The following is a 25,774-nucleotide window of genomic DNA, read 5'->3' on the forward strand; positions in this document are numbered from 1 at the left end:
CTGTTCGGTGTTGCATCCAGTCCTTGCTGCAACCCATGGAAATCGCCCGTCATCACAGGATGGTGCCTCTTGGAGCTGTGCGGAGTGGACATCAGCTGGTACAAATGGCACCACAATATACTGATTAAATTGAACGAATCATCTGAGGATTTATCTGTGCACATCGTTGGGACATTTTTGTAGAACCGTTAGTTTTCCCATTGTATAATGCTAAAATGTTTTTTTTTCTTTTCTTTTGTTTTTACAGGATTGGGATCGTCACAACCAAACATCTGTCCACAATGACAGCTGCCGGCTGTTGCTCAAAGAGTAAGGATTTTACCTGAGTTGCCAATTATGAAGAGCTGGTTTGAAAACTGAGGCTATCCAGTGTATCTATTTTCTTTCACCTTTCTCTTCCAAAGGCACAGGCTTCTTGCTTGGTACAGCAGCCCTCCAGTACCTTGCTGAAGTAACCATTCTTTGTGTGAACCCAGATAGTGAGTGCCAGAAAGCGGTTTGTTTGTTCATGGAGGGCGTGATAGGTGATCCCAATTTGCCTTCCACCCCATCCCTCTCCAGAACACATTTAGTGACATGGCTGAGATCAATAACTTTGTTTGGGATTGCAGGCAGGAATACTGTCCCAATACTCTTCTTCAGCCATGTTTTTCCTCTTTTTCTCGCCCGTTCCCCCCAATTTATATTTACATCTTTCGTGTAAGAAAAAAACAAATGCAGGGAATGTACGGCAAGATAATCAGTATCTCGCCAGTTGTGATAAAGGCTTACACGTGTATCATTTCTCTTTGATGTCGACTGGCCTGTGCACTTTCAGCATTTTCTGTTTAATTCAAATTGTAGCATTCTCTTTGAACTAAATGTATTCATTCGCATGTCCTACTTGGTACATTTTCAGTGGTAAGTTTGATCTGGTTAAATTCGGTTAACGTGTTGGCCACATGCTGAAAATCTATCACACCCCCTCGATTATCAGCAGCAGCTAGACAACTTGTTTTTAACCCACCAGAGAAAGCTCCAATACCTAGAAATTAGCATCAAATATTGTGTTCTACAAACCGTCAGAACAAAGGTTTCCTGCGCACTGACTCCTGAGGAAATGGTTAGCCTTTTTAACCAAATGCTCTGAGTTGGACCAAGTACCCACTTTTTCGATCAATACTTTTAAGGAAGTTTCCTAATAAATGGTTGCTAGATTGTGGAACGGGATGAGTTAAGACAACTGCCGATAACCTTGCTTAAGCCACAAGGAGGGTACCAGTGTTGGACGTGTGTGGGGTTAAGTCATCTGTTTGAGGAATGGAAAGACTTTTATATCCTGCCCTGGAAGTGCTTATTTAAAAAAAAAAAATTCTTGGAATGTGGGCATCATTGACCAGGCTGGCATTTATTGCTCTTCCTCGCTTTCCCTCTCTCGATTACTCTCCAGTTGCTTACCTTTTGCATTTGCACTTGGAATATGATGGCATCTACTGTGAGCCTAAAAAACTAGGAATGGGAGCTAGTTATTAGGGTGCTCCAGTGAGCTGTGCAGAGCCCACAGGTGCGATGCCTGTTTCAGTCGCTAATAGTTTTAAATGTTTTGTGTTGCAGGTATCCAGATTGGGACCCAGATGCTGTTCCTCCAACAAAGTACGTTCCATTTTACAAAATTCTCTCCACCAATATTTTGGGGAGTTGTATATTGAAGCCTTTGAGCTTTGAACTTTTGTGGTGGGATATAGAGTTGAATGTTCACTATTGTACTTGTGGGGACTTTCTTGCCTTGGAAGTAATTTTCGTAACCAGAATTAGGAGCAGGAGTATGCCATTCGACCTCTTGGGCCTGCTCTACTCAGAACTCCTTCACGGCAAACGAACCAAAGGTGGAAAAGCTACAAGGACACCTTCAAAGCCTCCCTGATAAAGTGCAACATCCCCACTGACACCTGGAAGTCGCTGGCCCAAGACCTCCCTGAGTGGAGGAAGTGCATCCAAGAGGGTGCTGAGCACCTCGAGTCGCAACGCCGAGAGCATGCAGAAATCAAGCGCAGTCCTCAACTCCACTTTCCCGCCCGATCTCCAAATGCCTTGATTACCCTATATCATTGTTGACTCTCTTGGGTGTGGCTGGCTTAGAAAGTGGAGAGAATGGACTCATCACTCTTTGATTCGGGCTTTATGTCAGCTTGGGTTGTCAGCAAGGGGGTCACTGGTTGACGAAGGAGAGCAGGAAACCAGGCCGAATCTTCCTCAAATCCGTAGACCGTGGAATGGGTCGTGGAAATAGATTCAATAGTAACATTCAAAATGGAATTGTGTAAGTACTTGAAGCGGAGAAAATTGCAGGGCTATGGGGAAAGGACTTATTGGATAGTTCTTTGAAAAGCCGGCAGAGGACAATAAGCTGAATGGTCTCCTTCTGTGCTGTAAGATTCTATGAAAAGGTTTCAGCCACAATCAGAATTGTGTTTATAATTTTCACTTAGCACTGATGTTGTATTAAATTGTTTGCCCTTCGAATTCACTTCAGTTTACTTTGCTCACAGAGACGATCTCGCGAAGAAAGAGAAAGAAGCAGCCATCACAGAACAGGCCTCAGCACCCTTCAGCTCGGCACGGTTGAGCCCAAAGCATTTAAGCCCCCGGCGTACGAGCCCTCACAGATCCAGTCCCAGGCGTTCGAGCCCTCGCAGGACCAGCCCACGGCGTTCGAGCCCTCGCAGGACAAGCCCTCGCCGTTCGAGCCCTCGCAGGACAAGCCCAAGACGCACTAGCCCATACCGATCCAGGTCCAGTCCGAGACGCACCAGCCCGCACCGGTCCAGATCCAGTCCCAGGCGCTCCAGCCCACACAAGTCGAGGACAAGCCCAAGGCGGTCCAGCCCTCACAGGTCCAGACCGAGACGCTTGAGCCCACACAAATCCAGGTCAAGCCCCAAGCTTTCAAGCCCACGCAGGCCCAGCCCCAAGCTTTCGAGCCCACGCAGGCCCAGCCCCAAGCGCAAAATGCAGAAGGAATTGCCCGCTAAAAATTCCAACCAGAAGCCTGCTTCAAGCCAGTCGGCCAACCAGAAGCCTGCTGCAAGCCAGTCGACCAACCAGAAGCCTGCTGCAAGGCAGTCGACCAACCAGAAGCCTGCTGCAAGGCAGTCGACCAACCAGAAGCCTGCTGCAAGCCAGTCGACTAACAAGAAGCCTGCTGCAAGCCAGTCGACCAACCAGAAGCCTGCTGCAGGTCAGTCGACCAACCAGAAGCCTGCTGCAGGTCAGTCGACCAACCAGAAGCCTGCTGCAAGCCAGTCGACCAACCAGAAGAAACCTGCTGCAAGCCAGTCGACCAACCAGAAACCTGCAAATCAGAAGGCTACGAAGCGGCCTGCACCCACCGCGAAACCCTTTGCTGCAGCAAAAAGCACTGCAGGTATTGTAGCCCTCGTGTAACGCACTGTGTTTGTGTTGTCTGTGTCTTGCTGTGTCGCGTGGGCTCCTAAATAAGAGTATAAGAAATAGGAGCAGGAGTAGGCCCTACAACCCCTCGTCTCTGCTTCGCCATTCAGTAAGATTACGGCTGATCATTGACCTCAACTCCACTTTCCCATCCAATTTCCATAACCCTTGATTCCCCTAGACTCCAAAAATCTATCTCTCTCATTGTGACTCTCATGGGTGTGGATGACTTACAAAGTAGAGAGAATGGACCCATCACCCCTTTGACTCTGGCTTTATGACAGCTTGGCTTGAAATGTTCACCAGAACGTGGCAGCTTATTACCTCTCATCGATAAGTGTTTTATTGAGGCAGACAAGGGACTCTTGGTAAAGAGCTCTTTCTGAAGAGAATGTGTGCTTTTCTTTTCTTTTTGTCTCCATCTTCTGAAACAACTGATTCTTGCTGAGGTCCAGTTTTCAATCCCGATGGTGCTTGGGAGCATTCCCCAAATAGCCATCCGACATGCATGATTCGCAACTCCGAGTGTCAGGAGGCTGTTCCTCCATGGGGGGGGGGGGGGGGATCACTGCTGGTCTTCGGCTGATGATTATACACAAACAATGTTTTGTAATTCCATCTTTTCCCCCCTTAAGCCTAGGGAAACAGAGACCAGTTCTAGCACTTCAGCTATTGCCCTGACTGTGATCATAAGAATTAGGAGCAGGTGTCAGCCATTTGGCCGCTTGAGTCTACTCCGCCATTCAATAAGATCATGGCTGATCTTCTACCTCAACTCCACTTTCTTGCACTGTCCGCATATCCTTTGATTCCCGTAATAATCAAAAATCTATCGATCTCTGTCTTGAATATACTCAAAATATGAGCATCCATAGCCCTCTGGGGTAGAGAATTCCAAAGATTCACCACCCTCTGACTGAAGAAGTTTCTCCTCAACTCGGTCCTAAATGCCCGACCCCTTATTCTGAGACTGTGACCCCTGGTTCTAGACTCCCTAGCCAGAGGAAACATCCTCCCTGCATCTACCTTGTCAAGCCCTGTATGAACTTTGTATGTTTCAATGAGATCACCTTTCATTCTTTTTAATTCTCAGGAATATAGGCCTAATCTACTCAATCTCTCCTCATTGGACAATCCCCCCATCTCGGGAATCAATCTGGTGAACCTTCATTGCATTCCCTCAGTGGGAGATCAGCTAACTAGTTGCAGGCTGGAATTTAAAATTGAAGTGTACATTAAGAACATAAGAAATAGGAACAGGAGTAGCCTATATGGCCCCTTGAGCCTGCTCTGCCATTCAATAAGATCATGGCTGATCTGATCATGGACTCAGCTCCACTTCCCTGCCCGTTCCCCATAACCCCTTATCCCCTTAGTGTTCAAGAAACTGCCTATTTCTATCTTAATTTTATTCAATGTTCCAGCTTCCACAGCTCTCGGGCAGAAAATTCCACAGATTTACAACCCTCAGAGAAGAAATTCCTCCTCATATCTGTTTTAAATGGGCGGCCCCTTATTCTAAGATAATGCCCTCTAGTTCTAGTCTCCCCCATCAGTGGAAACATCCACCTTGTCAAGCCCCCTCATAATCTTATACGTTTCGATAAGATCACCTCTCATTCTTCTGAATTCCAATGAGTAGAGGCTCAGCCTACTCAACCTTTACTCATGTCAGCCCCCTCATCCCCGGAATCAACTTAGTGAACCTTCTCTGAACTGCCTCCAAAGCAAGTATATCCTTTTGTAAATATGGAAATCAAAACTGCACGCAGTATAAGGGATGGTTTTCTAGGCCAATATATAGAGGAACCAACTAGCGAGCAGGTCATCCTAGACTGGGTCTTGTTTAATGAGAGAGGATTAATTAGCAATATTGTCGTGCGAGGGGAAGAGTGACCATAATATGGTAGAATTCTTCATTAAGATGGAGAGTGACACAGTTAATTCAGAGACTAGGGTCCTGAACTTAAAGAAAGGTAACTTCGATGGTATGAGACGTGAATTGGCTTGGATAGACTGGCGAATGATACTTAAAAGGGCTGATGGTGGATAAGCATTTAAAGATCACATGGATGAACTGCAACAATTAAACGGCCGTCTGAGGACAAGAGTGTTTGAAGACCAGGCTCTCAAATCTACCACCAAGCTCATGGTCTACAGGAGTGTAGTAATACCCGCCCTCCTGTATGGATGAGAGGCATGGACGATGTATAGAAGGCACCTCAAGTCGCTGGAGATATATCACCAACGATGTCTCCGCAGGATCCTGCAAATCCCCTGGGAGGACAGGCGCACCAACATCAGTGTCCTTGCCCAGGCTAAGATCCCCTGTATTGAAGCACTGACCACACTCCGATCAGCTACGCTGGGCAGGCCACATAGTTTGCACGCCAGATATGAGACTCCCTAAGCAAATGCTTTATGCGGCGCGCATTCATGGCAAACGAGCCAAAGGTGGCCAGCGGAAACGTTAGAATGAAACCCTCAAAGCCTCCCTGGTAAAGTGCGACATCACCACTGACACCTGGGAGACCCTGACCGAAAACTGCCCGAGGTGGAAAAAGTGCATCCGGGAGGGCGTTGAACTCTTCGAGTCTCAACGCAAAGAGCGTGACGAGGTCAAGCGCAGGCAGCGGAAGGAGCGCGTGGCAAACCAGCCCCGCCCGCCCACCCCTTGTCTCGACGAATGTCTGTCCCACCTGTAACAGGGTCTGTAGCTCTCGTATTGGACTGTTCAGCCACCAAAGAACTCACTTTAGGAGTGGAAGCAAGTCTTCCTCGATTCCGAGGGACTGCTTATGATGATCATGACATCCCTGTCTAGCGTAAAAATAAAAAGGGGAAGGTGGCTCAACCATGGCTAACAAGGGAAATTAGGGATAGTGTTAAAGCCAAGGAAGAGGTATATAAATTGGCCAGAAACAGTAGCAAACCTGAGGACTGGGAAAAATTTAGAATTCAGCAGAGGAAGACAAAGGGTTTAATTAGGAGGGGGAAAATAGAGTACGAGAGTAAGCTTCTGGGAACATAAAAACTGACTGCAAAAGCTTCTATAGATATGTGAAGAAAGAGAAAAAGATTAGTGAAGACCAATGTAGGTCCCTTGCAGTCAGAATCAGGTGAATTCATAATGGGAAACAAGGAAATGGCAGACCAATTGAACAAATACTTAGGTTCTGTCTTCACTAAGGAATACCCTCCCGAAAATAATAGGGGTCTCGCGAGAAGGAGGAACTGAAGGATATCCTTATTAGGCAGGAAATTGTGTTAGGGAAATTAATGGGATTGAAGGCCGATAAATCCCCAGGGCCTGATAGTCTGCATCCCAGAGTACTAAAGGAAGTGGCCCTAGAAATAGTGGATGCATTGGTGGTCATTTTCCAACATTCTAGACTCTGGATCAGTTCCTATGGAGTGGAGGGTAGCTAATGTAACCCCACTTTTTTTAAAAAAGGAGGGAGAGAAAACGGAATTGTAGACTGGTTAATCTGACATCGGTAGTGGGGAAAATGTTGGAATCACTTATTAAAGATGGAATAGCAGCACATTTGGAAAGCAGTGACAGGATTGGTCTAAGTCTGCATGGATTTATGAAGGGGAAATCATGCTTGACAAATCTTCTAGAATTTTTTGAGGATGTAATTAGTAGACAAGGGAGAACCAGTGAATGTGTGGTGTATTTGGACATTCAAAAGGCTTTTGACAAGGTCCCACATAGATTATTGTGCAAAATTAAAGCACATGGTATTGGCGTGGATAGAGAGCTGGTTGGCAGATAGGAAGCAAAGAATAGGAATAAACAGGTCCTTTTCAGAATGGCAGGCAGTGACCAGTGGGATACCGCAAGGTTCAGTGCTGGGAACGCAGCTATTTACTATACATTAATGATTTAGACGAAGGAATTGAGTCTAATATCTCAAGTTTTCAGATGACACTAAGCTGGGTGGCAGTGCGAGCTGCTAGGAGGTTGCAGGGTGACTTGGACAGGTTAGGTGAGTGGGCAAATGCATGGCAGATGCAGTATAATGTGGATAAATGTGAGGTTATCCACTTTGGTGGCAAAAACAGGAAGGCAGAATATTATCTGAATGTTGACAGATTAGGAAAAGGGGAGGTGCAACGAGACCTGGGTGTCATGGTACATCAGTCATTGAAAGTTGGCATGCAGGTACAGTAGGTGGTGAAGAAGGCAAATGGCATGTTTATTAGTATAGGAGTAGGAGGTCTTACTGCAGTTGTACAGGGCCTTAGTGAAGCCACACCTTGAATATTGTGTTCAGTTTTGGTCTCCTAATCTGAGGAAGGTAATTCTTGCTATTGAGGGAGTGCAGCGAAGGTTCACCAGACTGATTCCTGGGATGGCGGGACTGACATATGAAGAAAGACTGGATCGACTAGGCTTATGTTCACTGGAATTTAGAAGAATGAGAGGGGATCTCATAGAAACATACAAAATTCTGTCGGGATTGGACAGGTTAGATGCAGGAAGAATGTTCCCGATGTTGGGGAAGTCCAGAACCAGGGGCCACGGTCTTAAGGATAAGTGGTAAGCCATTTAGGACCGAGATGAGGAGAAACTTCTTCACTCAGAGAATTGTGAACCTGTGGAATTCTCTACTACTGAAAGCTGTTGAGGCCAGCTTGTTAGATATATTCAAAAGGGAGGTAGATGTGGCTCTTACGGCTAAAGGGATCAAGGGATATGGAGAGAAAGCAGGAATGGGGTACTGAAGTTGCATGAATCAGCCATGATATTGAATGGTGGTGCAGGCTCGAAGGGCCGAATGGCCTACTCCTGCACCTATTTTCGATGTTTCTATTCCAGGTGTGGCCTCACCAATACCTTGTGTGGCTGTAGCAAGACCATCCCTTTTTATACTCCATCCCCTTTGCAATAAAGGCCAAGATACCATTGGCCTTCCTGATCATTTGCTGTACCTGCATACTATCCTTTTGTGTTTCATGCACAAGTGCCCCCAGGTCCCGCTGTACTGCGGCACTTTGGAATCTTTCTCCATTTAAATAATAACTTGCTCTTTGATTTTTTTTCTGCCAAAGTGCATGACTTCACACTACATGAGACTCCATCTGCCAAATTTTTGCCCACTCACTGTCTGTCCTTTTGCAGATTTTTTTGTGTCCTCACACATTGCTTTTCCTCCCATCTTCTTATAGTCAGCAAACTTGGCTACGTTACACTCGGTCCCTTCTTCCAAGTCGTTAATATAGATTGTAAATAGTTGGGGTCCCAGCACTGATTCCTGCGATACCCCACTAGTTACTGGTGGCCAACCCGAGAATGAACCATTTATCCCGACTCTCTGTTTTCTGTTAGTTAGCCAATCCTCTATCCATGCTCATATATTACCCCCAACAAAGTACTGTTGCGAAAGTGGGCTGCTTACGTTTTGATATTTTTACTCCTTTGTCATGTTGCACATTGGCCAGAAGGGTGGATGGGTGACATGGGCACTGTGTTGCTCAGTGTATGGTGTTAGCTTCTAGGACTCACGCTCCCATCCACCATGATTCCTATACAGGACTCCTCTGGGGAACATTGTTTTATTGTCCATCAATAAACATTAAATGTAGCATTCTCTTTTACGTTTGTGTTTTAGCGCGGTTGAAAGTAGCCACAGCATTTGCAGAATGGGGTGGGTTTTAACTGAGTTCAGTAGTAAAATTGGTTATTAAGTGCTGCTATTGACCAGGTGGTCATAGACTCGATCCCTGCTATTTGCTAAGTTAGCCAATCTCATTCGAGGCAGGAGGGGTGCTACAGTTGTCTGCGTCATCCCCGAGAAGGCAGAGGTGATATCGGGGGCTGGGGGGGGGGGGGCTTCCAGGATGAGGACAGGTTTGGGCTCTGCTCTGATGTCCTGTCAGGCTGAGATAGCCAGCTGACCGACGAAGGCTGGCTATTTGAATATGGCATCTGAAGGTTCCCAGCGTCTCAAGACTGCACGCCATCTGGCAACAGTTAGCCAAAGGAAATGGGAAAGTGGTAGACAGCTCCACAGCCCCACAAAGGTGTAAAACTGGGAGTCTATTATCCCACTGCGGGTTGATGCTGTAGCAATTTATAATTTTGTGGAATCAAAACACAAAATGCTTGAAATTCTCAGCAGGTCAGGTTTTCAGGCAACATCTCTAGAGAGAGAAACAAAGTTAACGTTTCAGCTCCGTGACCTTTCACCAGAACCTGACCTCCTGAGGATTTCCACCATTTTCTGTTTTTATTTCCGATTTCCAGCATCCACAGTGTTTCGCTTTTTATATTTCCGTGGGTTCGATTTGCAAATATCTCCCTCAGCTCCTCGTGCTGCCTGTGTTGTGCTTGGCTTTAAATGGGTTGTGGCAGATGCACAATAGCAACCCAGGGTGATTGATTCTCCAATGTTGCCATCCCTGAATAATGATGCACCCAAAATGGGTGATGTGCAGTTGCTGCTGTAGACTGGTGCCTTAAACTCCACCCAGATTCAGTAGGTTTATTACACATAAAGCAGTTGATACTTCCTTTTACAGTATCAACGATTTCTGACAGTAGTTTAAAAATCTGTGCTGCTCTGTAGCAAGATACAAAAAACACCCAGTCTTAACTAAACAGATTATTTAAGATTTAGAGATTTTTAAAAATCTATTCTAAGGATGTGGGCATCTCGCAAGGCCAGCATTTATTGTCCGTCCCTGTTTGCCCTTGAGAAGGTGGTGGTGGGCGGCTTCTTGAACCGCTGGTAGCAGTTTGATACAACTGGGTGACTTCCTCGGTCACTTCACAGGGCAGTTAAGAGTCTCACATATAGGTCAGATCAGGTAAAGATGGCAGGTTTCTCCCTGAAGAACGTTTGGGTTCAGAATGCTTTGATGCTACATTGATGCATCATTGAGGATGAACATGTGAAGTTTGTGTTTGTGACAGTGAATTGGGGTTGGATCTCACTGGATTCTGTCTGCAGGTAATGCTGCTGCTGCCGCGACAGTGGAGAAACTTACTGCTCAACAAGAAGCAAACGCTAAACTGGTGAGTCCCAGTTAATTTTTCTCTGATGGAAAAAGGGGCATGAAGTTCTACATAGTCTGACACTGCTTGTTTTAATTGATCCTGTTAAGTTAGATGTTGTCTTGTTGGGAGGTGGGCCGCCCGGGGAGGTGGGCCGCCCGGGGAGGTGGGCCGCCCGGGGAGGTGGGCCGCCCGGGGAGGTGGGCCGCCCGGGGAGGTGGGCCGCCCGGGGAGGTGGGCCGTGCCGTTTGCTGTCCATTTTCTGTTGGAGGGCTAACTGTTGTGTTGCTTTTGAAGATGGAGGACATGAGGAAGAGTGGGCGTGTGGTTCACATCACTGACCTGCCACATGATGGCTACACTGAGGATGACCTCTCAAAACTGACCCAGCCGTTTGGAAAAATCACAGGCATTAAGCTAGTGCGCATCAAAAATGAGGTAAAGTTGCACAGAAAATTTGGTGGTCTTGTGGGTTAAAATACCATTTGTAACCAAACGAGAATATCTGGGGTTCATTTGCCAGCCTGTGCTGCTGTCGGTTGGATGGTGAGTGGCCCTGCAGTTGGATTCAATGCCCTAGGGTAGATAACTCCCCATCACTATCCAGTGACCCTTGTTAGAAGTGCATTTGTGTGTATGTCAGGTGAGGACAGGTTTACATTCATTACTGATATTTTGAGGAGACTGCCGGGCAATTAGGATCAAGGTTCACTCCCCTATTGAGGCTCACAATAGCTATTTAGGTGATGTGTGGGAGGGTAACCATCACTCATGGAACTGTGTTCCAGCAAGGAGCCTGCAGCGGACGGGAGAAAACATGGCCAATTAAGGCCCTATATACAGGACACCACCGTGGTTGAAGAGTAGTAGGGATGAGGTGAATCAAGAAATTTCTTGAGAGGTTATACCTATTGGGAAAGATTGAACAGGCTGGGACTCTTGTCTCTAGAAAATAGAAGACTGAGGGGTGACCTGGTAGAGGTCTTTACGATTGTGAAAGGATTTGATAGGGTAGATGCAGAGAAGATGTTTCCACATGCGGACAAGACCAGAACTAGGGGCCATCAATACAAGATAGTCGTTTATAAATTTAGGCCGGCAGGGACACGGTGGGCCAAATGGCCTCCTTCCATGCTGTAAATTTCTATGATTCTATGAAATCCAATGGGGAATTCAGGAGAATCTTCTTTACCCAGAGAATGGTGAGAATGTAGAACTCGCTACCACAGAGTGAATAGCATAGATGCAATTAAGAAGAAGAAGAAGGAGCTAGATAAGCACATGAGGGAGAAAGAGCAGAAGGCTATGCTGGGGAGGGGGGAGGCTCATGTGGAGCGTAAGCACAAGCACAGACCTGTCTGGCCGAATGGCCTGTTTCTGTGCTGTAAATACTTTGTAAAGTAGAGGTTAGGTGACACTAAGCTTGGGGTTTAAAGATCCAGAACAAGGGAAGACTGGGAGATAAGTTCCAATTACTGAGGCCTGTGTTATAAAACTGTTAACTACTTTTTTAAAATAGGCTTTCCTGGAAATGGTTTATAAAGAAGCTGCTGTGGCAGTTGTGGAGTTTTACAGCATCACCCCGGTGGAGATCAATCATCGACAGGTGACCATGACGTTGATGGGACAGAAGAAGCAAATCCCCAAAATGGTAAGCCCGTGGTGGTTTATTTTCCAGTGGATGGAATGAGAGCGGGATGCCTTGTGCGTACTGTGTTGATGCAAATCTGGATCTGTAGAGCCTGCACATAAGCTGAACTACCTTGAGGTTTAGCTGGTTTAATGCAGTGAATAGCCAAGCTGTACAGCAACCTGTATTTCTATAGCACCTTTCATGACGTCCCAAAGCGCTTTACAACCAATTAAATACTTTTTGGAGTGTAGTCACTGTTGTAATGCAGCAAGTGCAGCAGCCAATATGCATACAGCAAGCTTCCACAAACAGCAAAGCGATAATGACCAGATCATCTGTTTGTGATGTTGCTTGAGGGATAAATATTGGCCAACATTATTTCATTTGTTTTTGGTATATTGATTGAGGGATAATCATTCATCTCATTGTTATGAGTGGGATGTTGCTGAGTCCAAATTGGCTACTGTATTTTCTTGCTTTATAAGTGTGATTACACTTTAGAAGTACTGCATTTCATTGGCTATCACCTTTTGAGATGTCCAGGGGGATATGAAAGGTACTATATCAATGCAAATGTTTCCTTTAAGCAAGACGAGAGATAGCAAGGTGGAGGGGGGATTTTAAAAGGCTGTTTAAGGACAGGGTGATGGAGGGATTAACGAGGGGTAATCTGATGTACAGTGCGTGCTAGCTTGTAAAGCAGAGGGGAAGTTGCAGAGATAGGGTGAGGCGAATCCATGGATGCATTTGAAAATGAGGTTGAGCATTCGGACGAACGCCTCCGACCCGAAATTTCTCTGAATGTACCTGGTAGTCCCGGAGGCGCCTTGGATCCCGGTCGGAAGTTTTCTCTTCCCGCGTTTCACAGCGCGTCCACGTCTTCTAGATACGGATGGAGAAGCTGGGGTCACGTGGGTCTGGACAACCAATCACTCTGCAGTATTCTCATTGATAGTAATGGGAACTCCGATTTTACGAGTTCCCATTACTATCAAAGGGAATAGCCCCTTAAAACACCTAAACACAACCTGATAAATTTTAAAAACACCACACATTTAAAATTAATTGAAATTAAAGTTAATTAAATGTTAGAAAAAATATATATTGGGGATTTTTAAAAAAATGTGTTTCATTTAGGGTTTAAAATCATCTTGGCTCAGTGGACAGGGTTTTTACCATAAAAATGTGCATTTAAATTTTATTTGCATGTTTTAAAACTCTTACGCTGGTAAAAGTAAGCTATGTGTCTGCTTTTACCAGGCATAAGAGGTTGAAGGACATTCACTGGGCAAGAGAAGGGTAAATAGCTCAATCTCGCCCGCGCAGATATCCTTCTCCCAGGGATGCGGAGGATCTGTCAAGAGATATCTTGACAGATTGGAAAAGCCAGTTTTTGGCACATTGCGTGCGAGGCCTCGCTGGGTCCGTACATATTCTGTACGGAATTTCAGGGCCATTATCTCATCTTAAAAAGACGGCTGGCGTCGGTTTTACCAACATTAATTTGAAAGGAAGTTACATCTCATTCTTGGGGTGTGGGTGTCGCTGGCAAGGCCAACATTTATTGTCTGTCCCCAAGTGCCCTGAGAAGGTGGCAGTGAGCCGCCTTAAACCATTGCAGCAGTTTTTATACAACGGAGTGTCCTGAGTAGGCCACTTCAGAGGGTGAGGTGACCCAATGAGTCATGGTTAGTGATTTTGACCAGTGCTGTGGACAGGCTGGAGGATTGGAGGATCTGAAATGGCCATGTGTACTTGAGAGTTCTGGACTTTGGCGAGAAAGGGAAGGTTGGAGATTGGTCGATAGTTATAGAGAATGGAAAGTTTCACTTCCTGGCCTGAACATAGCCAGGACAAATTTGGGGTGCAAAAATTTGAATCAAATTTACGGGAAAGAGAAAAGCCACCCAAGATTCGAATCGAATAACTAGAACTTTAAACTAAATATTGCGGGGGAGGAAGGCTCCGGTGAACGGAAATTTTACAAAGTCAGAGAAAGGAAGTGCAGGGTAGCGATAAGGGTAATAACCAGAGTGTGACGGGAAGGTACAGAGCGTATACACACAAGACAATATTAAAAGCTCTCTATTCAGACTAAGAGGTCGCCCATTTAGAACTGAGATGAAATGAGAAATTTCTTCTCAGTCGTGAATCCTTGGAATTCTCTGCCCCAGAGAGCTGTGGAGGCTGGGTCATTGAATATATTTAAGGTGGAGACAGACAGATTTTTGAATGATAAGGGAGTAAAGGGTTATGGGGAGCAGGCAGGGAAGTGGAGCTGAGTCCGTGATCGTATTAAATGGCGGAGCAGGCTCGAGGGGCCGTGTGACCCACTCCTGCTCCTATTTCTTATGTTCTTATGTAAGATTCCCTGCCTTTGATCACTACTCAATGCATGAGTGGATGTTTGGGATCGGCTGTAATGCCTCCTATGCTCAAACAACCGACTTTGATTTGCAATTGAGTTGCTACTTGGGTCAGTTGCATCAAAGTGTACCCAACAGTGCTGTCTTGAGGGGGTTGGGTAGAAAACTGGACAAGGCTGGGAGGTGGAGCTTTTGGTCCTAATATGGGCTAACCAGAGTTAATCTGTGACTATAAAATGGCCAACAAATCTCTTCAAGAAAGGCAAAATACCGTGGATTCTGGAAATCTGAAATAGAAACTGAAAATGCTGGAAATACTCAACAGGTCAGGCAGCATCAGTGGAGAGAGAAATTAACCTTTCTGGTCAAAACTGGAAAATGTTAGAAATGTAACCGGTTTTAAGCAGGTACAGAGGCTGGGAAAGGCGGGAGGGGAGGTAAGAACAAACGGGATAGTCTGTGATGGGGTGGAAGGCAGGAGAGATTAAATTACAAAACGGATAATGGTGCGAGACAAAAAGGGATGGTAATATGAGAAGTTAAGAAACTAGTTTCTTTCTTCCTTTTTCATTATAGAAGACCAGAAATGTATATTGCTGGCAAGCTGCAGACTGTTGCTATTGGTATGTGAGCAGAGACTAGTGATTTGAGCTCATGTCCATTCTAGTTGTCCCAGTTAAACAGCCGGTTACCACAGGTACAGCCACTTCTATATGTGAGCTTCACTGGTAGTACTTTCACCTCTGGCTCGGATGTTTGTTGGTTCGAGCCCAATTCCAAGCTCTGAGCACAGACTCGAGGCTGACACTTTTACTGTCCGATCTGCTGTCCTCTGGGCACTGATCGAAGAGGAGAAGGGCATTCTCCCAATATCCTGACCAACATTCCTTCAACAAACATTGCCAGAAGCAGGTAAATAGTCATTGCTGTGTGGAATGTGTTTGGCTACAGCCAAAGTAATTCAGTATATATAAAGCATGCTGGAGCGTTTGCCAGCTGTCATGAGATGGGATATAAATGCCAGTCTCCTCTGTGCAGCAAGCAGGGATTTGGAGACCGAGTGTACCATGGTCCTGATGCACTGTACTGGACACTGTAGTGTCTCAGCCCCTAACTTCACAAGAGCATCCCTGTCTACACCAGTAAAAGTGGAATATTCTCCCCAGCGTTGTATCCTGTGGCTCCTCGGAACATTTGTCAACTCTGATACCACATGGGGGCGGATTTGTGCTGCTTGTCCACATCTACCGGGACTTGGCTTCGAAACTGTCTCCAACACATCTAGCGTAGAGAGCAGACTTTCCTCCATCATCTGGCCTAGATTTGAACCCAGGTGACAGAACATCACCTAGTTAACACTGTCCTGTCCAGGCCCTTACAGAGATGGATAGGCTGTTCTAAAGCATTGTGGATTCGAGCCTGCTACAACCTAGGAGCACTATCTGCAGGATGAATAACACAGATTGTTAATGTCCTGTAGTTTTCGTGGAGAATCTGATTTCAGTTTTACTATGATCATCAGTCCCTCTTGGAATTAATTAGTGACCACAACATGGAAACAGCAAACTTGCTGAGCAGCTTTCCATTGGGTTATTGGGCACTGATCAGAATTTGAACGGGGGCTATAGGTGTATACCTGAAATACACGCTTTCCCTATGGATATCTTGCCGATCTTCTCTCGTGTGCTCTCCTGGTTAGTACCGACCCCCCTTGCTTCTCCACTGCTTGGTATAGCAGGATGACAAAATGCGACTGGAAAATCCTAACACTTTTTTTTTTTCTTTCAATAGGGTCAGAAGGAGCAGTCACAGAGCCAAGCCTCCTCCGCTGCGCAGTAAGTATTTGTTGGTCTCTGCAACCAAGGGAATTCTGGAACTATTCTGCCTGACTACGGGTGGGTACAGATTGAGTGTCAATCCCAGAGCTGTCGGAACTGCAGTACTTTCCATGTGACCCAGTATCGTCAGCTGATCCGTTGGGAGAGGAAATTAATTGTTTTATTAACGTGTAGGAGCAACTGTTTACTCTCCCTCCACATGAGGTGGAAAGTACCCTGTTATTTTACGAATATTTTTGTGCATAAAACAAAGAGTGAGTTTCTGTGTTTTGCTTAAATGACGACAGCATTCCCCAACCTCCAGTGAGGTGAGTGTCAGCAGTGATGCTGATTGGCTATTGCTCTTTGCAGTTCAGCACGTTTATCCTACGACAGAGAGAGATATTTCTGGACTCTGCCAACTCTGGGTAAACTCTACCTGCCATGGTGTCACTCGACACGAGTGAATCAGAGGTTGAAATCTGAGTGGGCGACAGCTATTGAGGGAACATAGGACAAACTAACAAACTGCCAGACTGAAAGCTTCACACCTGCTGTCCAGGCCTCTGTCAGAACTGCTGTTTGGCTGAATGCTGGGGGATGCGTGGTTCTCTTCCTCTGCTGGTTTCTGCCAGGAACCTCAAGGCAAGGGGGTAAATTCAACCTGCACCCACTGTTGCCCTTGTGGTTGCACGTTGGTGATTCAGCATCTCTGTGACATATTAGTATGTTTGCACCGTGTACGCTCAGCTTAAAGAACTTTATTAATAAATGATTGCACAGCCAGCAGTGTTGTCACTAGGCTTACTTCGTATACTGGTACCAATATAGGAAAACAAGACGACTGCATGTGATGTTCAAATTGTTACCAATGACAGACCTGTAACCATTAATACTATTTCCCAGTTCTGAAAGCTCTTGAAGGCAAACCCCACATTTGGAAATACAGAATCTGTAATTGTACAGCTGGCGGTTTCTCACAGAGCAGAATTCCATGATAATGTCTATTTTTCTCCCTCTCTCTCTCCCTCGCCCCCCCTCTCCCTATGAGGAAAGAGTTGGCTAAAGTGGACTGGGGAAACAGATTAAAGTGTAAGATGGTTGATGAGCAATGGCGGACATTTAAGGAGATATTTCATAACTCAACAAAAATATATTCCAATGAGAAGGAAGATTTTAAGAGAAGGGATAACCATTCGTGGCTAACTAAGGAAATAAGGAATGGTATCAAATTGAAAACAATGGCATACAAAGTGGCCAAGATTAGTGGGAGACCAGAGGATTGGGAAACTTTTAAAAACCAGCAAAGAACGATTAAAAAATTAATAGAGGGAAGATAGATAGACACTAAAACAAGCAAGAAATATAAAAACAGATAGTAAGCTGTGAGGAGGATGCTAAGAGGCTGCAGGGTGACTTGGACAAGTTAGGTGAGTGGGAAAATGCATGGCAGATGCAGTATAATGTGGATAAATGTGAGGTTATCCACTTTGGTGGCAAAAACACGAAGGCAGAATATTATCTGAATGGCGGCAGATTAGGAAAAGTGGAGGTGCAACGAGACCTGGGTGTCATGGTTCATCAGTCATTGAAAATAGGCATGCAGGTACAGCAGGCGGTGAAGAAGGCAAATGGCATATTGGCCTTCATAGCTAGGGGATTTGAGTATAGGAGTAGGGAGGTCTTACTGCAATTGTACAGGACCTTGGTGAGGCCTCATCTGGAATATTGTGTTCAGTTTTGGTCACCTAATCTGAGGAAGGACGTTCTTGCTATTGAGGGAGTGCAGCGAAGGTTCACCAGACTGATTCCAGGGATGGCTGGACTGACATATCAGGAGAGACTAGATCAACTGGGCCTTTATACACTGGAGTTTAGAAGGGTGAGAGGAGATCTCATAGAAATGTATAAGATTCTGACAGGACAGGACAGGTTAGATGCGGGGAAAATGTTCCCGATGTTGGGGAAAATCCAGAACCGAGACACAGTCTTAGGATAAGAGGTAGGCCATTTAGGACTGAGATGAGGAGAAACTTCTTCACTCAGAGTTGTTAACCTGTGGAATTCCCTGCCGCAGAGAGTCGTTGATGCCAATTCATTGGATTTATTCAAGAGGGCATTAGATGTGGCCCTTACAGCTAAAGGGATCAAGGGGTATGGAGAGAAAGCGGGAAAGGGGTACTGAGGTGAATGATCAGCCATGATCATATTGAATGGTGGTGCAGGCTCGAAGGGCTGAATGGCCTACTCCTGCACCTATTTTCTATGTTTCTAAGAGTTTCTACAGGTATATAACCAGGAAGAGAGTGACTAAAGTAAATGTTGGTCCCTTAGAGGATGAGACTGGGGAAATAACGGGGAACAGAGAAATTGCAGAGACGTTGAACAAATATTTTGTATCGGTGTTCATGGTAGAAGACACTAAAAACATCCCAATAATGGATAATATAGGGAGGGAGGAACTTAAAACAATCACCATCACTAAAGAAGTAGTACTCCGTAAAATAATGGGACTAAAGGTGGACAAGCCCCCTGGACCTGATGGCTTGCATCCTAGGGTCTTAAAAGAAGTGGATGCATTGGTTGTAATCTACCAAAATTCCCTGGACTCTGGGGAGGTCCCAACGGATTGTAAAACCGCAAATATAGCGTCCTTATTTTAAAAAAAGGAGGCAGACAGAAAACTGTAGACCTGTTAGCCTAACATCTGTCGTTGGGAAAATGCTGGAGTCCAGCATTAAGGAAGCAGTAGCGGGACATTTTGGAAAAGCATAACTTAAGTCAAGCAGAGTCAGCATGGTTTTATGAAAGGGAAATCATAGAAACATAGAAAATAGGTGCAGGAGTAGGCCATTCGGCCCTTCGAGTCTGCACCGCCATTCAATGAGTTCATGGCTGAACATGCAACTTCAGTACCCCATTCCTGCTTTCTCGCCATACCCCTTGATCCCCCTAGTAGTAAGGACTACATCTAACTCCTTTTTGAATATATTTAGTGAATTGGCCTCAACAACTTTCTGTGGTAGAGAATTCCACAGGTTCACCACTCTCTGGGTGAAGAAGTTTCTCCTCATCTCGGTCCTAAATGGCTTACCCCTTATCCTTAGACTGTGACCCCTGGTTCTGGACTTCCCCAACATTGGGAACATTCTTCCTGCATCTAACCTGTCTAAACCCGTCAGAATTTTAAACGTTTCTATGAGATCCCCTCTCATTCTTCTGAACTCCAGTGAATACAAGCGCAGTTGATCCAGTCTTTCTTGATATGTCAGTCCCGCCATCCCGGGAATCAGTCTGGTGAACCTTCGCTGCACTCCCTCAATAGCAAATTTGTTGGGAGTCCTTTGAGGATGTAACATGCAGGATGGATAAGGGGGAACCAGTGGATGTGGTGTATTTAGATTTTCAGAAAACATTCGATAATATGCCACATAAAAGGTTACTGCACAAGATGAAAGTTCACAGGGTTGGGGGTGTAATATATTAACATGGACAGAGGATTGGCTAATTAACAGAAAACAGGAGAGTCGGGATAAATGGGTCATCAATGGCAAACAACAACTAGTGGGGTGCCACAGGGATCGGTGCTGGGGCCTCAACTATTTACAATCTATATTAATGACTTGGATGAAGGGACCGAATGTAGCCAAGTTTGCTGATTATACAAAGATGGGTGGGAAAGCAAGTTGTGAGGAGGACACAAAATCTGCAAAGGGATATAGACAGGCTAAGTGAGTGGGCAAAAATGTGGCACATGGTGTATAATGTGGGAAAGTGAGAGATTATCCACTTTGGCAGAAAAAAATAAGAAAGCAAATTAGAATTTAAATGGAGAAAAATTGCAAAGTGTTGCAGTACACAGAGACCTGGGGGTCCTTGTGCATGAAACACAAAAAGTTAGTATGCAGGTACAACAAGTAATCAGGAAGGCAAATGGAATGTTGGCCTTTATTGCAAGGGGAATGGAGTATAAAAGCAGAGAAGTCCTGCTACAACTGTACTGGGGACCGTTTTGGTCTCCGTATTTACGGAAGAATATACTTGCATTAGAGGCAGTTCGAAGGTTCACGAGGTTGATTCCCGAGATGAAGGTGTTGACTTATGAAGAATGGTTGAGCAGGTTGGGACTGTACTCATTGGAGTTCAGAAGAATGAGAGGTGATCTTATTAAAACATAAGATAATGAGGTGGCTCGACAAGGTAGATGCAGAGAAGATGTTCCCACTCATGGGGGAATCTAGAATTAGGGGCATAGTTTTAAAATAAGGGGTCGCCCATTTAAAATTGAGATGAGGAGGAATTTTTTCTCTGAGGGTTATAAATCTGGAATTCTCCTCCCTCGCCTCTCCCTCGCCCCCCCTCTTTCTCCCTCGCCCCCCCTCTTTCTCCCTCGCCCCCCCTCTTTCTCCCTCGCCCCCCCTCTTTCTCCCTCGCCCCCCTCTTTCTCCCTCGCCCCCCCTCTTTCTCCCTCGCCCCCCCTCTTTCTCCCTCGCCCCCCCTCTTTCTCCCTCGCCCCCCCTCTTTCTCCCTCGCCCCCCCTCTTTCTCCCTCGCCCCCCCTCTTTCTCCCTCGCCCCCCCTCTTTCTCCCTCGCCCCCCCTCTTTCTCCCTCGCCCCCCCTCTTTCTCCCTCGCCCCCCCTCTTTCTCCCTCGCCCCCCTTTTTCTCCCTCGCCCCCCCCCCATCTTTCTCCCTCGCCCCCCCCCCCATCTTTCTCCCTCGCCCCCCCCCTCTCACATTCACTTGTGCCATTGTGATCAATCGCAACTTGTCGCGCCACACAGATCATAGTGAAAGCACTGCAACTGTTCAGTGTTCGTCAGTATTGGGAAATCTTTAACCTGGATGTAACTATTTTCCTGTCTGGTTAGATGTTTGTTGCACACGAATGTCCTGTGTTATTGTAGCTATATGTCACATTCCCTTTTTCTTTGTCCCATTCAGGAAGGGTATGAATGCTCCAGGGACCAGTGGTGTTCAGGGTACTTCAGGAACTACCCCCACTTCAGCTAATGCAAGTAAGCTACTATGAGAAAGATTTATAAAATGTTTTAATTGCTTAAATGTGATCGATTGTTTCCTGGAAGGCGGATGTGGTACTTGGAAAGTTGCTTTTGAATTCAGCTCAAACTGAGATAAATCTCTGAGCCCTAATTGAGATGAGTTTGATGCAGTTTCAACCTAGTTGCGAGTGGTATTGAGTCCACAAAGCAGAACTTCCCATTATGCAGCATCAGTTGACCCTGCATTCAGTCTCGAGGCCATGGCCATAATCCTATGATCAGGCAGAGTCAACATGGTTTAATGAAAGGGAAATCGTGTTTAACAAATTTATTAGTATATTTTGTGAATATAACTAGCAGTGTAGATAAAAGAGAACCAGTGGATTTCCAAAAGACATTTTATAAGGTGCCACATAAAAGGCAAGATACGAGCTCATGGGGTTGGGGGTAATATATTAGCATGGATAAAGAATTGGTTATCAGACAGAAAACAAAGTTGGGATAAACGGGTCATTTTCTTGTTGGCAGGCTGTAACCAGTGGGGTGCCGCAGGGATCAATGCTGGGGTCTCAGATATTTACAATTTATATCAATGACTTGGATAAAGGGACCGAGTGCAATGCATCCAAGTTTGCTGACAATACAAAGCTAGGTGGGAAAGTAGGCTGTGAGGGCACACAGAATCTGCAAAGGGATATAGGCAGGTTAAGTGAGTGGGCAATAAGGTGGCAGATGGAGTATAATGTGGGGAAATGTGAGGTTATTCGTTTTGGTGGGAAGAATAGAAAAACAATGTTTTAAATGGTGAAAAAATTTTAATTGTTGGTGTTCAGAGAGATTTGGGTGTCAGCACAGGAAACAAAGTTAGCATGCAGGTACAGAAAGCAATTAGGAAGACAAATAGCATGTTGGCCTTTATTGCAAGGGAGTTAGAGCACAAGAGTAAGAATGTCTTTCTACAATGTTACAGGGCTTTGGTGAGACCACACCTGGAATACTGTGCAGTGTTTTGGTCTCCTTATGAGGAAGGACATGCTTGCCTTAGAGGAGTTGCAACGAAGATTCACTAGATTGATTCCTGGGATATGAGGAGAAATTGAGTAGATTGGGTCTATACTCTCTGGAGTTTCGAAGAATGAGAGGTGATCTCATTGAAACATATACTGAGGGGGGGATTGACAAGGTAGATGCTGAGAGGTTATTTCCCCTGGCTGGAGATTCTTGAACTAGGGGGCATAGTCTCAGGCCAAGGGGGTCGACTGCAATGATGAGGAATTTCTTCTGAAGGTTGTGAATCTTTGGACTTCTCTACCCAAAAGTGCTGTGGATCCTGAGCTGTTGAGTATAAGGCTGAGAGAGATCGATTTTTGGACTGTAGGCAAATTAAGGGATAAGAACATAAGAAATAGGAGCAGGAGTGGGCCACACGGCCCCTCGAGCCTGCTCCGCCATTCAATAAGATCATGGCTGATCCTCGACCTCGACTCCCACTTTCCCGCCCGATCTCCATATCCCTTATTATAAGCTTCTTTCAATCTAATGCTATCCTTAACTACTTTAGTTAGCCACGGGTGGATCACTTTTCCCATGGCATTTTTGTTTCTCAATGGAATGTATTTTTGGGGATTCGGCGGGAAAGCAGAGTTGAGGTCAAAGATCAGCCGCGATCTTATTGAATGGCGGAGCAATTGAGGGGCCGTATGACCTACTCCTGTTCCTAATTCTTACGATTTTATAAGGAAATCGTTGAGTTAGTTTTTGGACCAGAGTAGAGCGAGCTTCACTCTATCGGGCACTCCTGGGTTCAGCATAGCATAGCTAGGTACTTTTAGTGAGTTAATCCTTAATCCTATCAGTCCTTTACTGCTACTGCTTCTACATGCATTTATATAGCATAGTAAAACGTCCCAAGGCACTTCACAGGAATGTTATCAAACATAATTTTGCACCAAGCCACATAAGGAGATAATTAGGACAGGTGACCAAAAGCTTGGTCAAAGAGGTAGATTTTAAGGTGCGTCTTGAAGGAAGAGAGAGAGGTTTATAGCCCACTGCTCTCTCCAAACAATTATAACTCTTAATAGCGTGCATGAACATGTTTCTGATCAACCCCTAGAGCTAAACTGCTATATTCACAATACTGGCTCTTTTTAACACATTGCACCTGTAATTGATTCTCAATGTCCCAATGTCTCCGAAAACTGGAATTGATCAAAAACGGACATTTTGGGAATAGCTGATGGAGTCATCCGGAATCGTTATCTGAAAACCAGACATTTTTCGGTCGAGGATTCCGGATTTCAGACAAGAAAATTAAATCCGGATTTCGAGTTTCGCCAGATTTTGGATCTTGCCGCTCAAAACCCAGCAGGGATTTGGTCGAGGATTCCGGATTTCAGACAAGAAAAACTGAAACGGATTCAGTCCCAAGGATTTCGGATGTTGTACCTGTATATCATTACCAGAATCGCGAACTTTAGCTGGTTATTTGGGATAAAGTGGTATATAGTTTTAAATCTACCGTATATTAATTCTGAACTGGAGAGTTGCAGAATGTCTCGCTTTGAAAATCTGTCCTTTGTTTAGTTTAGTTACTTGCAGCTTTCTGATTACACATTACTGTTTCAGAGATCGGTGGGGGTGAAGGCGCTGCAGTGGACCAGGCCCAATCCGAGGTCAGTGTCACTCATTTGTTAATGTTGCTGAGCAGGAGAGTATTATACCTCGCTATTTATTGGCATTAGAAAACAGTATAAACAATAATCTAATACTTTTAATCGGCTGCCGCTCTCACTGTGAGCCTACGGTTGTCACGTCACAATTGTTGCACTTTCGATGAAGATACCTCCTACGCTGACTGTGCTGGACACTAGACTTGCCACCAGCAAAACAAAACAAATAGCCCAGCCCGCCGTATATATACTCCATTTCTTAACTGGTGTGAATTCATCAACAACAATTTGATCTTTTCAGGGCAGGGGTCAGATTACGGTTTACTCCATCCTTGATTTAGATTCCAACCGTGTAACACTCGCTCACCGAATTCATTATCTTAATAACCCAAGAGGGTCTGAACTCAAACACGCAGGATGGCCTGGACTTGGTGAATGTTGGAAAATTGGGCAGCTTCCTTTACTGGTGTGCACTCCCAAGCCAATTGATTTTTGGACATTTGCTGCATCTAGGTGTGGAGCCAGGACAATTTCCCCTAATAAACGTGTCAAACTGGGAATTCACACATCTGTTTTGCAGGGATCTTACCCACCTCTCTCCATGTCCCTCAATTCGGTCTCTCCCAAAATACTTTTAAATTCTTGAACCAGTGTCACTACAACAGTGGCTTTCCCTATCTAATGCCAATGTTGGGAGCAGCATCACCACAGAGAAGGTGCATCACTGCCTTCTCAGCCTTGCAAGCACGCTACATCCTGAGAACAAACAAAAAAAATCTATGTGTCTCTTACTCTATATGGTACACTTCCTTCTAACTTCCCAGTTTTTAACCAGTTGCCTAAAATGTTAACCATTTTCCAGGCTATCTCTAATCTTGCAACTTCAGTTCACTATACAACTTGCATTTATGTAGCGCCTTTAACACAGGAAAAAAAAGTCCCACAGCGCTTCACAGGAGCAATTATCAGACAAATTCTGACATCAAGCCATATAAGGAGATATTAGGACAGGGGCTTGGTCAAAGAGGTAGGTTTTAAGAAGTGCGCACAGAGAGAGAGAGAGGCGGAGAGGTTTAGGAAGGGAATTCCAGAGCAATAAGGGTCTAGGCAGCTGAAGGAACGATCGTCAGTGGCAGGGTGAAACAAATCGGGGATGCACAAGATGCCAAAATTCGAGGTGCACAGATATATTGGAGGGCCGTAGGACTAGATGAGGTTAGCAATAGGGAGGGGTGATGCCATGGAGGGATTTAAGGATGGAAATTTTTACATTGAGGCTTTGCTAGACCGGGAGCCAATGCAAGTTAGCGAGCATAGGATATAACAACTGAACCTGAGTAAATTTCAACCTGTAACCCTTTGTTTAATTTCTATATATGTTACATGTCAACAAACAGTGCAGCTTACTTCAAAATTTGCATGCTCTGTGATATATTCTTACAACATCAATAACAAACACACTGTATAAAATGGTTCCAACTGTCATCATGTGACTGTCACATGACCCTTTATTGTATTTACATCAATAGTTGCATTGCCACAGTAGTACACAAGGGGGACCATTACACTCCCCACAACATGCTCTTTTGTGAGACTGTCTCCAGTGAAAGCCAGGCACTTTTCTACCGGATCAGACCGTAAAACTGGAGTGGTGTTGACAAGAGGTCTGATTGTGCCCAGCCTCTTAGTCTGGCTAATTGCAGAGCTATGGGGTGATTCCAAGAAGGGAGGTAAAGTGCGAAAGAAAGAATGAGATTTTTTTTTAAACGAGAACATTTGAAAAAGGCCAAGTTGCTTATCTCTTAGCAGCATAGTCGACACCTGAAAGGGTGCGATCCCCATCAGCCGTGTAA

General features: G+C 45.2%; 1 protein-coding gene across 5 annotated transcripts in view; it reads left to right on the forward strand.

Moving 5' to 3' along the window:
• znf638 (zinc finger protein 638) overlaps nt 1-25,774 on the forward strand; it is a 207,623-nt gene that overhangs the window by 124,446 nt on the left and 57,403 nt on the right. For all 5 annotated transcript variants that reach the window (XM_070866586.1, XM_070866591.1, XM_070866593.1 and 2 more), the window contains exons 3-11: nt 248-309; nt 1,594-1,632; nt 2,529-3,403; nt 10,389-10,453; nt 10,730-10,870; nt 11,952-12,083; nt 16,223-16,266; nt 21,191-21,264; nt 23,878-23,924. In XM_070866586.1, the coding sequence (XP_070722687.1) occupies nt 248-309; nt 1,594-1,632; nt 2,529-3,403; nt 10,389-10,453; nt 10,730-10,870; nt 11,952-12,083; nt 16,223-16,266; nt 21,191-21,264; nt 23,878-23,924 (1,479 nt within the window). The remainder of the gene's footprint in view (nt 1-247; nt 310-1,593; nt 1,633-2,528; nt 3,404-10,388; nt 10,454-10,729; nt 10,871-11,951; nt 12,084-16,222; nt 16,267-21,190; nt 21,265-23,877; nt 23,925-25,774) is intronic.

Source organism: Pristiophorus japonicus, chromosome 2 (assembly GCF_044704955.1).
Source record: "Pristiophorus japonicus isolate sPriJap1 chromosome 2, sPriJap1.hap1, whole genome shotgun sequence".
In the NCBI taxonomy this organism is placed as follows: domain Eukaryota; kingdom Metazoa; phylum Chordata; class Chondrichthyes; family Pristiophoridae; genus Pristiophorus; species Pristiophorus japonicus.